Consider the following 15,774-nt stretch of genomic DNA (forward strand, 5'->3'; position numbering starts at 1 on the left):
CCTTGTGTGTGTCTTGGTAAGAAAACTTGATAGTACTGTGTAGAATATGGATTAAAAAAAAGATCTGAGGGGAGTGAACAAGATGAGATACACAAAGAAGGAGGAAGTGCCAGAGGTGTAGGGCAAATCAAGTCATGCTTTGGTGGTAAGACTGCAACAGTTTGAGCAGAGCCTGTGGTGGAAGGGACAACCAGGTAGATGCATTGCACTAGGAAGAAGGTGACATTGTGCATCATTCAGGTGTTTGTCAAAGCTATGGTACCAATGCAGTCGTTCACGATAACTATAAACTAGGATCTTGCCGTTCATAAGTGAATGGGTGTTTTCAGAGGGAACACAGAGAGTGAAAAGGAAGCTTTGCCAGAAATCATAGTTTCAGTACTGGGAGGAATGATTTGAAAGGGAAGGAGATTGATGTGATTAACAGTGAGATGGATTGAAGGAGCCAGTGTTGAGTGTCAACAAAAGCACAAAGGGAAGCTACAGCTTTGTTTTAGGAGGAATAACAACTCAGGAGCAGGATGCTGAGAAGTTGAGGTGCAGAATACTTGGAAAAGGACAAAAAAAACTGAGGCATGATGCCAGAAGCAAAGCAGGATAAATAGACAAGAAGTTTGTAAAATCAAGAGGAAAAAACGAGGATAGTGAATTAATGGATTCAGAAACAAAGTCAGCAAAACACACCCATTGATGGACAAAGATGAAACTTAGACCTGCTCGTTTTGAGAAAGCATCAAGGTGGTAATGGTTGGGGGAATTGAAACTTACAGTATTATAGGTAAATCCACCCCATAATGTTTGGAATTCATTTTACCATCACACAGATCTTTGCTTGGAGAAAACTAGCAGTTTGTTGGGAATGTTAAACAATAATGATTACGACTGATAACTAATGTTAAATTTAGATTGACAGTCCTCTGCTCATGAAAAGAACACTGATAAAACAGATGGCTGTGATGGTGATAATTTTAACAAGTTCTAAGACAAGAAGAAGGTTTTGTGTGATCTCACATATTGCTCCCAAGCTATAAATGATTCATCTTTAAACATATTACCATGAATAGATCAAAGGTGTTTTTGAAATGAAAAAACTCTCGGGCCAAAATTTGGATAGATACTGCCCATTGTTTAGGTACTATAGCTGAGGTTGATGTACAAAAATGGCATCTACAGCACTTGCACATACTTTATGGAATACATCATGTCCTGACTGCCTGTCAAAATTATACAGAGTTGGCAGATTATGACTTTAATCAACATCCAACATTAATTTGATGCCAGAAATGCCGTTTTGGAGCAGCAGAAAGGACCATGCACCAGCACTATTTAAAGGTATCACCAATTGCTCTCCGGTTCATAGCTGGTTGAATTTGTGCAGTTTCAACCTTTCTGCATGTTGAGATATTGCAGATGTTGAAAGAATTTTTGTTGGTGAGGCTTCTGAACAAACCAACTATTCCCTTAAACAGATGCATTAATAGGTTTACCTAATGGAATACAACACATCTGGCTAATTGAGCAAAGGCCATGTTATGGACATTCTTCTAGAAGAGGAGACACTGAAGAAGTCAGGCAAGAAATCAAATCTGCTGATAAGGTAGTGGAACAGTTCTCACTCCTGGACCTCACATAAGCATCATGTGTGAGGCAGTTGAACTTCCACTAAGATGTTCTCTCTGCTTTCTTTCTGTAATCACAGCAGTAACTCTCAAAAGCAGAGCATGGGCTACATTGCCAGCTGAATAGTAATGAATTTTCATGTCTCTCACTCCTTCCTAACTTGAACTGTAGATAGTTATGGCACCTCTGCATTGGAGGGTACTGATGTTTTCCATTCAAGGAGAGTTGACCACATTTTATTGAGTTTCATTAGGAGGAAGACGGACAGACACAACATGCTACGTTAAGGATTGTCTGCTTCCTCATGGTGCAAGATAGAATTGACAGGATGTACATCTTTGTATAGGTGTTGCAAGTCAATACTGCCCCATCCTGGGTCTCAAAGGTATCTGACTCTTTCAAAATCCACAAGCAATGAATCATAAAATTAATGTCTGTATCCTGTCAGCATGCATGATGCTTCACTCTGCAACAATCTAATATGCCAGTTGCTCTAGAACCACCATGGCAAACCAAAGGATGCCAGAGCTAATTGCTGATGGCATGGTTCTGGCTTTTGAGCCCAAGTTAATCTGGGCTGCGTGCACACGTGAAAATAGTGCTGTCAGTGGAAAGCTATGGAGTAAAATAGGGGTATACCAAAACAGCAATCTTCATTGTCTCATCAATACAAAACGTATTGCTATCCCAGTGGTGGGAAAACACTTGCCCACCACTTCAAACATCCTGGAAGAGCCCCACAACACCCAACAGACCAGGTGTCAAGATTGGTAGTGGTTTGCTGCACGGTGGGACTCGTGAGACACTAGAAACTTGAGGGCAGCTGAGAAGCTAAACAGCTTCTTTCTGTCTGGCAGCCCATGAACATCTCTCCCTAGTTCACTATGAATAACCACAATCCCAGTCCCATTCACCAACATGCCTTTCCATCCTCTGTCACTTACCATTGCAATGACCCCTTGTCCACAATACACAATAAAAGTCAGCACAATATATTCCAAACAAGACTTGTATATTGGGTCTTATTGTGCTTGTCTACCTCACTGCCCTCTCTTGGCTCCAACACTAACCCTGGAGCTGCACTCACCAGCTGAGGTAGCCATGGGATGAGGCCATATTGGGGGGGGGGGGGGGCGGTGGTCTCCATTCTGTCATCATTCCATGAGGTAGGAAAAGCCACAGGTAATGGCCAAGCCTTAAGTGGCAGAACTAGAGGTTTCACCTGCAGCTCTCACTGTTGTCAAAGGCACCTTGCACTGTTCCATATGTTTCTGATACCCGAAGAGATTTGAAAACAATTGAAATGGGTTAAAATTACAAGAAACTTAAACAGTAATTAAATATAATAAATACATTACACCACTGTTAACTGATTTCAAACATAAATTTATAGTAAAGAAAAATACACAAAACAATAAGTTAACCTTACCTTATAATGAAGGTGGGTGACCTCATTCAAATAAATAGGTTTGTTGCTTAATGCTTGGCCCAGTATCTGACCTCTGGTGCATTCCATACGTCCTCGTTGTAGTGAACAGATGCAGAATTCCAAAATGTGCTAAATAGCAGAGAATGAAAGGGCAGCCCATCCTGATGAAACCATCCCCCAAAATCCAACCATTCACTCGTGTCACATTCCATACAAAAGTCAATCACCTCTCTCGGTTTGTTTAGTGCCTTTGCTCCTGCTCATACTGTCCCAATATTTGCAGCATGGGCAGAGGTGAGGTGCTGACTTCCAGTGGATCAGACAATGCCATCTCTTCTTGGACTATAGTAATCCAAACTGGCTGCCTGATGGACAACAGCAAGGGAGGATGAAGGTTCTCTTAGAGTGGGCACAAGTTTGTTCTTGATGAAGCCACTGCCTGAGGGCAGCACCTTAGCAAACGGAATAATTTTCTTGGAAGACAAATTGCTGGGCTGGTATCAATGTATCCAGATACACAGGAGCAGCAGTCTGAGCTTCTGCTACAATATTGACATGGATGGTCTCTGCTTGTGCTATAACGGAAGCTGTGACTTTGGCATTAGCTGCTGCATCATGGTTGGGGTCACAAGTTAGCAAACTGGGTTAAACACCACTTTCAAGCTACAGTATAATGAATGGTGCTACAAGCTGTGCTCAAAGCCTTGTGCAAGACTGCTGGCAGACTCTTCCATGCTCCTTGACATCGAACACATGCTTTCTGGCAGGCTTGAATGCACCAAGCATTTCATAATACAGTCACAGTCGTTGGGATCATCATTGACTAGAAATTTATTTGGGTATTTCAATTAGAGTCAGCCACAGCTAAGTGGGTCAGAGGCCAAGTATCCTGTGATGATTGGCTCCTGATTCCCCAAAGCTTTTCTGCTTTCAACAAAGCATAAATAAGGAATGTGGTGGAATACATGCCTGGATGAATGCTTCTCTGACGATACCCGAAGCTTGATACCATCCCGGACAAATCAGCCCATTTGATTGCCATTCCATTAAACACCCTAAACATTTACTTCATCCAGCATTAGGCCATCATAGCTGAATGTGTACTATCTATAAGTACACTGCAGTTTCTCATCTGCACTACTCTAACAGCAACTCCCAAAGCCACCATCTCTACCACCAAGAATGAACAGGGCAGAAGGGGTAGGAGGAGCATCCCCAGCTGCAAGTTCTTAACCAAGTCAACACAACATCTTAACTGGGGAATGTGTCAGTTTTCCAATATTGTTACTGGGTTGAAATCCTGGAACTCCCTCCTCAAAAATACTGTCTTCACCAGTAGGACTCATTCAAGGCATACACCACTACCTACTCAATTGCAAATCAGGAATAAAGCAAACTGGTTCATTTTGTTGCTGAACGCCACACATCATAAATGAATATTTAGAAAAAAAACTGAATTGTTTGAAAGAGAGCTTGTGTGCAACCTTCAAGTGAACAGCCATCTTCATTATCCTTTCTTCTGCCCTGGCTGTAAACCACTTATGCCCAATGACTCGCCACCTGCAAATTCTGCCTCATTGCTACCTTCCAAATTACATGTTGTTTCACTAACTGAGCTGGTGAGTGCAAGTATGGGTTGCAGTTAAAGATGGGTCCTCATGATCACTATCTTCTCTCACTTCCTTGATTGTTTGGCCGGCTGAAGTAATTTTGGTATCTGAAATGGAAAAGGCACAGGGTTTAGGTTATGCTGTGGGGTAAAGAAAAGTAACTTGAAGACAGTGCTGCCATCAGCAACTTGTAGGTCAGTAGGGTATGTGAGTTGAAGGGAAAGTAGGATGTGAAAAGGATTAGATAGGAGGATATCATCTTATTCTTTCCAGCTCATTGCCAACCATGGACTCAGCGATGCGACATCACACTGATTAGAATTCCTGGGGATTAGCACCACTTAATATTAGGACATCTGGACACATCTGTTCTTGCTGTTTAGTTGCTGCCTGAAGTTATCTGTCGGCTCATTTCTTGAGAGATTAAATTGTTTTGGTGAATGTTGAAAATTGCGCTTGCGCGATCTGGTTGCCTTAGATGAACAATTGTCAGCATGCACAAGCCGCCAGGTGTAGATCTGAAGTTTGTACCAGTGTTTTGTGTGTTATGGAGCACATAATTTTGGGTATTAAGCCTGATTGATAGAGGAGGTGAGTGATGAGGATGTGATGGGTTGTGCCAGTACCTATGGTAGTTAACAGAAATAGCGTTTGTTAATCTGATGAGTGAATAATTGATTTACTAAGTTCTTCTTGAACTGTGTTCATGTCCTCTTAGCTTAATTTCTGGAGTTGACCTACAGGAGTTCCTGCTCCCACTGCCTTGAGTACCTCAAAGGCTTTCTTGCCCCCTGTGATTACAGGATGCATTTCTTTCATCAACAAAGCCTTCATTCTAGCATCTGAAAATACAAAGCATGCCATGGTACTCTGAAAAGTTTTGCAGGTCTGTTTCAGTTGTTAAATGCATGCCAGTCACAATTCATCTCCTATTCAAGAGGTGCAAGCTACCTTTAACTGGTACTAGCCACTCGTGGCAGTAACTCCTGTTAGAGCACCCAGCTAATGAACAGTGAGGTTAGCATTGCGGGATACTATGTTCACATTGTAATTAGTAGGAAGAATAATGAAGTTGCTCAATTGCCTTCATGCCATTTAAAAAAAAAGGCAAGCCTGTTGTCAGGGGCAATCAAATTTAGTCCCTATTAACTCAAGGCATACGAGGCCTTATGCTTCTGGTTGTTTCTTATGTTTTTTTTCTTCTGCTGGTTGTCACAGATGGACGATGTCATTGATGACATTATTAGCCTGGAGTCAAGTTATAATGATGATATCCTTGGACTGATGGACCCAGGAATTCCAATGGCTAATACGGTAATTTTCTACCTCAGATTTGATTCTGATTGGTTTTTCCTCTTATCTCTTTTCCATAACTTTGCCACGTAGTTCCCTCTCCCATGCCATACTACTGTTCCTTTTGCTGACGCCACCCGGAATTAAGTTGGATCAGTTAAAACAAAGAAGATGGCAGTGTTATCAGAACATTTTGTTTATGATTTCATTGGATGTGTCTAATTAATTAATCTGATACTTTTGTTTTGATGGAGAGTTTACTCCATATTTCTAATACAAGTCTTCTCCAAGTAATATATTAACAGCTATGTTACACAAAGGAATATCATAGCCAGTGAATACTAAAGCTACCATCCAGCTTTTCTCATAACAACTTAGGAACAAAACCAAACTAGTGCTTGAACATATTACCTGAAAAAATAAATTAAGAGTACATACTGTATGTCTGGAGTCATTTCAATATTGTGTTTGAAAAGATATACTCAATAAATGAATATTTAAATCTTTGGAATTGACATTTTCCTGTATCCAAAGATTGTGTTTATTCCCCTTTTGTGATTCAACAGCAGCATTTGATGGTGTTAAGGTTTGATTTTCAACATGAAAGAAGTAATGCAACTTCAGTCGAGATGATCATTCATTTCAAATTGTCATTTCTAGTCCCGTTGCAGTTTATTCACCTGGTCACTTTCAAATGCAATAAATATTAATAGTTTGAAATAAATTATTTGTTCATTCATCTCAATTCGTAAGGTAACGCTCTGTGCAAAGTGATTGCTGCCAACACCTACAGAATATCAGGGACTGAAATTCATAGCATTGTATCTGAAATTCTGTGGGAAATTTCTAATGTGACAAGATAAAGTACCATATAAATGTAATTTTGCTTTTGAGTGCCATAAAAGGTTGTCAGTAAAGGTAATAAGTAATTATCTGAAACAGTAGTTCGTAATCTTGAAAGTTTCATAAATTATATTTAAGCTTGGTTAAGTCCACTCAATTTTACATTAGTGAAGTTTATAATGAAAAGTTATTTTGAAAGCAACATTGTACATAAATAATTGCCTGTCTATCAAAAGCAACTACTTTGTAACGAGAGCTGGTTTCACAAGGACAGAAGTATCATTCCAGTATATGGCAGGAGCTGATATTCTTGCTGCCAATGTGGAGAAGCAGTGCTTCTTTATTTTAAGGAAGTGTAGCGACTCACCGTCCGGGCAAGCAAACCGGCTCGGCAGTCGGGTCACACGGTGTCGGAGCGGCGAGGCCCAAGATGGCGGGGGGCCTTCATCTTCCCCGAGCGACGGGGAGAACCCGCGCGCGGGAAAGACTTGATGACGTAGCATATACGTCATTGCCGGTTGCATTGGGCGGGAACAGTCTCCCTTAAAAGGCCTGCGCAAGGCGGGAAAATAAACCAGTTCTGTTCTGAAACTCTACGACTCGTGTCTTGTGTTCATTCCGTGGTAGCAACTGCTACAGAAGAAAGTTCTTTTGTGTCTTTTGTCTCCCCTCAGAACTGCCCATATATCCTTGGTAGGGTCTCCTAAATCTCTTCTGTACCTTACAGTTTACTACATTCTTGAGTTATGTGTGATTTGCAGACTTTAAAATTATACCCTATCTCTCTCTGCCCAGGCCATTAATGTAGGTCAAAAAGAGAATGTGTCCCATTCCTAATCCTTGAACATTATTGTCTACTTCTCTCCACTATGAAAAAGACCATTTCACTACTACTCCCTGCTCCCTGTTCCCAATATAATTTTGAATTTAGGCTGCAACTATCCCTTTAATGCCATGGTGTTTATGTTTCGAAATGTTTTTATATTATTTTCTGGGAAGTGGAATTCAATGCATATCTCTAGTTATCCATGAACAAGTGGAAATGAGGCATATTTTTACAGTCTCTGTATTAAAATAACTCCCATAATGTGGTTTGGAGCTGCAGGATTTTGATCCAGTGAAGGTGAAGGATTGGTGACAAGTTGGGCTGGTGGGTGACTTGAAGTGAAGCTTGTAACATTTGGTGTTCCAAGATGCCTGCTGTCCTTGCCTTTTTTGGTGAGGGTCTGGGAGCTAGCATTGAAAAATCTTTGCTGTCTCACAGACAATGGTCAAAATGCCCTGTGTTGCAGGGAGTGAAACTTTGAATCAGTACATGAGGTACCAACCAACACACCTGCTTTATCCCAGGAGTTGAGCTTCTTGAGTATCATTGGACGGTAATTCACCACATTTCTGCCTTGCACTTAAAATGTTCCTTGAAAGCTACATTCATTGCCCTTATTAAGTGAAGTTAAATCAGGTTGATAAACCTGATTTTTCTTCTAACAAATCATGCTGACTTTAACTTGTAGCTTTCCAAGTGTCCATTAATTTTGTCCCTCATGTAATAATAAATGTGAACAACACCTGTTATTCTTTTGCATTTCAGTTGCCTGTGCCTGGTAACATGCTAGATGTCTACAACAATCCAGGAATGGCAGCTCCTACTGTTACCATCAGCAACTCCTGTCCAGCGAATCTGCCAAACATTAAAAGGGAACTTACAGGTACAATGTAATTTTTTTTTTCCTAAAACCAACACGCCTAACAATGATTTATTTTTCTAGTACTTGTGGCAACAGGGATTAATGTGTTTAGAATATATATATAAATTGAATTAATAACATTGTTAGTCATTATAACCTGGAGAGAAATATGAAAGAAAGGCTATTAAAATATGAAGAGTGCTTTTACTGATGCAAAACTGTATGCAAATTCAAGAAATTGCACTCCAGGTAATATTTAGCTGTTGTATTAATTGAACAAAATCTGGATGTTGAAGAGCAGAATTCAAAGAGTTGCTTTAAGTATTATTAAACACATAGGCAAATGATTAAGTGGGCCTATGCTGCGCAGTAAAAAAATTTCAAGTTAATATTACTGACATTTAGTAACTAGAGCTCATTCAGTATTTTTAATATTATTTCAAAATCCCCAACTAAGTTCTCAAACTAGTACCCACAAAACATCAGATGCCTTCACTGATTACATATAAGTAACATCCATATATTTTCTGTCTTCTATTTTTGTTATCTTCAAAACATTCTTTCCAGTTCACCAATCACAACTTGCAAAGCCACACTGACTCTATATTATCAACTGAAACTTAAAGATGTTCTGTCACTCTGTCCTCCATTACAGATTGCAGTAATTTCTCAGCAACAATGCTAGTTTAACTGCTGTATAATTCCCAAGTTTTCCTCACACACTAATGTTAAATTGCAGAGTGTTGTGCAGTTTTTTTTTACACAGAAGGAATGGCTCCTGAATTGAGAGAACTTTGGAAAATTATATTTAGGGCATCTGCAACTTACTTTCTAAAGTCTTAGGATGGAAACTGTTTGGACCTGGGAATCTGTCATCTTCATGTGCCAATATTTACAACTGTAATTGTGGTAATTTTGCATTGGTTGTAAATACAAATTTGTCATTCTGTTGGCCAATTCCTTATTTTCATTTACAGTACTATCATTATCCATTTTAGGGATTCACTTTGCCCTTTACCATCTTCCTTACAATTATATGGAAAGAAACTGTTGGTTTTGATGCCACCTTCTAGCCTCTTCACATATTCCCTTTTTGCTATTGTTTTGTCACATTTTGATGTACTTTGTGTCTCCACCTGTCACCACAATCTGTGCTAGTTTTTGCCTTTTTGTTTGCATTTCTGTTTGTACTTTTTTAATGATAGAATTCCTCAGCAGTGTAAACTGGTTCTGAAGTGCATTAAATTATTTCTTGAATGTCACCCACCAATCTTCAACCATTCATCCCAGTTTGCTCAGTTTACTCTCTCATTTGATGGAGGTCAGTCATGTCCAAATCATGAATCTCAATTGCTTTGCATTTCTCTTTACAAACACTGCTTTAAATTCTGTCACATTATGCTCACTAAGTGATAAATGTTCTCACACCATTAGGCTGTTACATAAATCTTATAAGGTTTGTCTTTGTTGGTTATAGGACTTACCATTGTACAAAACTATTCTGAATACTCTACCTTTCAGGCATGATGTATTCTATTACAGAAAAATTAAAGTCCCTCCCATTAAAACCATTCTGCCTTTATTAATTGCTTGTCTAATCTTTGTATCTAGTTCTGCCATCTCGAAGGAACTATTATACAACTACTAGAGTCTTGCATCATTTTCTGTTTCTTCATTCTACCACGAAGATGATGGTACCACTTACCACTGGCTTCTAAGTTCTTATTATTATTCGTTCATCATTGAAATGATTTTATCCTTGATCACTGGGGCAATTTGTTCACCTATACTATTTAGCCTTTAGCCATGTAACCTGATTCACAGTCACTGCTATTGTTCATGAAAGCCCAACAATCGCCATATCACATCCTCCAAGCTGAATTTGCGGCTGTAGTTACTTGAATTTGTTCCTTGTACTCCATATGTTTGTATAAAGAATGCTCATTTGGGCCGCAATTCCGAACTGTCTTTCAGATTACTGACATATTTCAAATTTCTTGCTCCAGCTTTAGTAACTTTACACATTTAATTTTCCTTTTGCCTGCAGTTCAGTAACCACTATTTCTGACTCTCTTTTATTTGTTTTGGAAATATTATTAATAGTATTTATCCTCGCTGCCTTGAAATCTGCCTTCATTCATTATTTTGAAATCTTTGGTTCCTTCTGCTAGGATTTTAGGCCTCACCTGGTTTAGGTGGAGTTAATCTCAATTACACAGTTTCTTCATGGCTCAGTTCTTCAATGGAACTCCTCTTTCCCTTATAACACAACTACAACCACATTTTCACTTTCCTTATCTGGTTATGTACTAGTTTGCTTGTTAGTCAAGTAGTAGTCTGGAACTTATTAACCCCCACCAAGTTCACAGCAGCCTCAAAGAAGGTCTCTTGGCTACTTGTTTCAGGCCCTTTACATCCATCTAGTTTTAATCATTCTAATATTAGCAGTTTTGTCTTTGGTAAGTGCATGGATCCTAAGCACTGACATTCTCCTCTAGACCACGTTACCTTACTATATTCCTGTAAACTCTTCACAAAACCTACTTGTTAAACCTTTTGCCATTTGCTCTAATATGTGCGGCTGTTTTCAATTTTGAAGTCCTTGAGTTATTTTTGCATATTTGTCACACCTTACAATAACATAGTAAATTGTTATCATTGCTGGACCTTGTCCATGTTTATTTGTCACTGATTAAAATCTCAAGTGCAACATTGCAGAATAACTTTAATCCAATTGTTTTATCGAATTGTATCTCTAAACCACTGAATCTTCCAAAACAGAATTGCAGAAGGTTAGAAGGGTGATTAATGCACATACTGTCTCAAAAATGTGTTCTTGAGCTTAGATTTTGCATGAAGGAATTCCACACATTTGATGCATCCTTTATCACCACATCATTTCCTGTCCTGTAAAAAGGAAGTTTTAAGAAGATGTAAAATTAAAAACATCCAAATTCACTAATAATTACAGAAGACACTCGCGGCTTACCTCTTGATTGGAATCAATGGGGAAACACTCCCTGCAAAAGATCCAACCTGGTGCCCAATGGTCGCTCGCATTTGGGCTTTTTGGCTCAACTCCAAGGAGTTCAACTTTAGAGCATAGCCTGAAGAATGTTAGTGAAATACTGAGCACAGTTTTGGAACTTCCACATTTGTGTGGATGTCCCAAAAGTTGCTCACACTGATGAGAGAAAATGTTGACATTTTCGCAAGGAAATACCAGCATTTCTCCACAAAATTTGGATGCTCAATTCTGCATTGCCCTATTTACTAACACAATAAATATTATTGTGGAGCATATTTTGTCAGTAAATGTATTTCTGCAGCTTGTAGGTAATGAATTAATGCTGATATCTCTGCCCAATTTTGACTTTCTCTATTAATAATACCCGTTATATTGTCAATAAAAGGAATTAAGTTTAAGCCGCTTCTATTGCCATTCAAGACCAGTGACATTGATTTTCATAGTGTTTGTTCTGCTTAAAACATTTTTGACTAATTGACATTGACTAATTTTACTCAAGGCAAACTTAACAGTAAGGGTTAAAATTCTAGTCACCCCTCGAGGCATCACCAAACACTGATATGCATAAAACGAGCTTCATATCTTCCAGAAGGTGTCCTTCGTATCATTTCAGAAGGGAAAGTGTAATTTGCAAGCTGTAGGATGGCAGTGAGATAGGTAGAGGTTAGTCAGTAAAGCCATCTTAACTGCACAATAGGGTGGGACAGTTTAAAATTGACCTGAATTGTGGTTAGTTAAGTCATAGGCTAAAGATAGCTGAGCACAGACTGCGAACAGATGTTCCCAAAATCACAAGAACATGATGAATATTAAATATTACCAATTAGCAACTTCTTTCTGTTTCATTTTAGCCTAAATAAAAGATGTGGAAAAAAAATCTATTTTTATCAGTAGGCGTCTGGATGGGAGCAGTCAATGGGATTACTTGTACACGTTCACTGCAGAACACGGATTGCAAACGATGACAAGTCAATAATTCCAAGATGTATCTTGCATAGTTTTCCTGCCATGTCCTGTAGTTTATTTTATGGCAAGCATGAAGTAGCCACACAGCAAAATACACATTTGTGAAGACTTCTGACCCACCAATGAAATTTTATACTTCAATAGCCACATTCAATTTGTGTGTTTACTTCATAAAGTCTATTAATGATTTTGATGGTAATAACTGGGGAATTTTCCACCTATGTTTGCCATGAATGGAATTTGTCCATGTTGATGATATCTTATCAGATGGTTTGTTAACAAATAGTGTAAGATAAATAAAAGCTAACGTAAAGCAAATGCAGAAGTAGTGGATGAAATTAGTTAAGAAGTGTCATGGAAGTGATGTGTATAGCTTTTCCAATGTGTTAATTCAGCAAAATGCAAGGTCCATAATTCATGCATTAAGGGTTTGCCCGATGCCACAGAATTTCAGAAAATAAAGCAAATTTAGTCCATTGCTGAATCACTCAATCTTTAAAACAAGCTTTATTGTTGTTTAATATACCAAAAGTCGGCAATGATATATCAAGTTAGAATAGCATTATCACTTGCTCTTGCTATGATTTGATTTCTAATTGAAACCCATCAAAGTTTTTCTTCCTCAGCATTTTGTATCAAACTTAATGTGCATTATGTGCACATTCTGGTGCGCTGGACTCTGAACAAGCCATTTATGAAAGGATGAGATGGGGAGAAGTTTATTTAGCTCTGCTTTCTTCAGTGCACTTAAAGGTCAAAGATCTTAGACACCTTTGAAATTGTGATTAGGGCCGCATCTGAATAATTCTAGTGAGCTGCAGCTATTTGGATCTTGAGGGCATTTGCTGATCATTTAAATGCACAGAGGAGAACATTAGTAACTTTGAACATTCCCTTGTGCACGTGGCTAATCAAAGTAATCAAAAACATACAGATTATGAGGATTCTATGTTAATTAAGAGTCTGTCAGAACGTTTAAAAGTTTTGCATTTACAATGTACCTTTAAGATTATCACTTTATAAATGAAGCAATGGTCTAGGGAACTGTAATGGTTTCAGAAACAGTAATGTTTCCTTAGCTCCTTTACCTACAATATTTTTCTTGATAAAATAATTGTACAATTCATTATTACACTAAAATAGACCTTAAATTAGAAATATTCAATGTTGTGAACATTAGCACAACACTACAATTTATATGTAGAAAAATGATTTAAAAAGTAATAATAAATCACAGTAGGGAATTGGTAGCAATACTGTCCAACTATGTTACCAAAGTGTCCCACCTCACTGCTTCATTCGGTATAGATTGCTAAAATAGCCCTATATTATTCAAATAACAAAATGTTACTTGTAGTATAAATTGTTTTCTATATATAATTCACAGAATCAATGGTTGCAGGCATGGAACTCCATTTTAAAAGTCCCTCTATGAAAATGCATAATGCTCTATTACCAGGCAAGTTCTGATGCACAGAATTTATTTCAATCATTCAACACTTCACAACAATTATTGTTTGTGTATGATCAGGAAGTATTGCTGGTAACATTTTAACACAAGTGGTATTATCTGTTAAGCTTTTAAGAACATGTACATTTTATCGTGTAGTGGAGACTTATTTGATGCACTTTTGCCAATGTGAATCAAACTTTGTTAGAATTTAAAACAAAAGGAAATGGTTGGCTTTTCAAAGACCATTGGTTCCATACTTGATGTTTTTGTTTACAGAAGCTGAAGCTAGAGCACTTGCGAAAGAACGGCAGAAGAAGGACAATCACAACTTGAGTATGTTTTCGATCTAATTACATTTTACTGTTAAATTTCAAAGCAGTCATAAGTATATTATACCTAAAAGGGGAATGTGCTTAACTTTAAAAAAATAGTTATCAATTCTTTCCTTGGTGGAGAGGCTTGACAAGGACACCTCCTTGTCGTCTCCTTGAGATAACCCAAAAGATATCAGAACCTGTGCAATGTAGTGGACAAGCCTGCAGCTAATATTCTTGTTGAACCTTCCAATGTTTCTTCATTGTCATACTCAAGGACAGTTGAATTTATTGTATCTGAACACATTTTTTGTCCTCTGGACTAAGCTTTGCTTTTTATTCTTCAAGTTGAGAGGAGGAGGAGATTCAATATTAATGATCGTATAAAGGAACTGGGCACATTAATTCCGAAGTCTAATGATCCGTAAGTACAACTTCTGTTAAATTCTTCACACTTTATTCTTAATAATTCATTGACCATTTTAGCTGATAACTGTTAACAATTTTGAATATCACTAGCACATTTACTGATTCAATTGTCTAAGTCATTTTTTGGATAGAATAAATCTTTACCATACCTTAATTGAGTATTTTATTTTGACTGTGTAATGTCCATCTAGTCTGTGACAGCAGCAATATGCCCATTGAAAGCAGTGCCGTTTGTTGTTCAACAGTATGGTAGGTTCTGTACACAGGCCTCAAGTCTCATACAAGCTTCCCATTTTACTAAAATGTAATACTTTAAGTATAAAGTTGAAGTAAACATTATGTGAATCTTGCCAGACTTTGAACAATGACTCTCAATTCAAACTGACATTCAGCTAATTGAGTTGTGAATTGTTTTTTGGAAAAGACTTTAACTTTATTTGATGCCTGACAAAGCATGATATAACATTGAGTCAGTACGCTATTGAACTCTTCCTCTACTGGAACATCTATTTGTTGTGAACTTTACAAACCATCACTACTAGACAGAGCCTGTGTTGTTCACATGGCATACTTACTAAAAACTGATTTTGACTTGTGTCATAAATATTTTCTGGATTATTGCTACAAAATCCATGTCAGGTAGGATAAGAAAGAACTTGGTTGCTGCAGACATGAAGGAGTCGGAACTTATTTGTGCTCTTAAGCAGGGTCCAAATAGTTGGACACGGGCCTGATTGAAAACCAAAGTACCAGTACAGGGCGACCCATTTTATGTATTATTAGATGTTGTAGATCAACAGTTGTGAAGTCGATGATTTGGAAGCATATCTGTATTGATGAAATAGTGTACCTTTGTCAATATTTTTCTAATAAACATTTGGGAAATAAACATCATATACAGTGTAATAGCATTCTGTGAGATGATTTCAGTCTTGTGCAATGAGAACAAAGAAAGTACTACAATAGCTTTGGTATAAAATGTAATTTACTGCCGATTACTACACTTTGATATATTAAGCCAGGCACTTCATTGTTTTCCTTTTCCAATCATCATTGCAGCTAAGTTTGAAATTGGCATGTCTTTCCTTTCCAACAGCTGTG

At 38.0% G+C, this 15,774-nt stretch overlaps 1 protein-coding gene across 6 annotated transcripts in view; it reads left to right on the plus strand.

Moving 5' to 3' along the window:
• Positions 1-15,774, plus strand: part of mitfa (melanocyte inducing transcription factor a) — a 211,086-nt gene that overhangs the window by 187,614 nt on the left and 7,698 nt on the right. For 4 of the 6 annotated variants that reach the window (XM_052017550.1, XM_052017554.1, XM_052017555.1 and 1 more), the window contains exons 5-9: positions 5,878-5,973; positions 8,387-8,504; positions 13,865-13,936; positions 14,207-14,263; positions 14,593-14,668. In XM_052017550.1, the coding sequence (XP_051873510.1) occupies positions 5,878-5,973; positions 8,387-8,504; positions 13,865-13,936; positions 14,207-14,263; positions 14,593-14,668 (419 nt within the window). The remainder of the gene's footprint in view (positions 1-5,877; positions 5,974-8,386; positions 8,505-13,864; positions 13,937-14,206; positions 14,264-14,592; positions 14,669-15,774) is intronic. The other 2 variants (XM_052017552.1, XM_052017553.1) reach the window with 2 other exon arrangements.

This window comes from Pristis pectinata, chromosome 6 (assembly GCF_009764475.1).
Source record: "Pristis pectinata isolate sPriPec2 chromosome 6, sPriPec2.1.pri, whole genome shotgun sequence".
Classification (NCBI taxonomy): Eukaryota; Metazoa; Chordata; class Chondrichthyes; order Rhinopristiformes; family Pristidae; genus Pristis; species Pristis pectinata.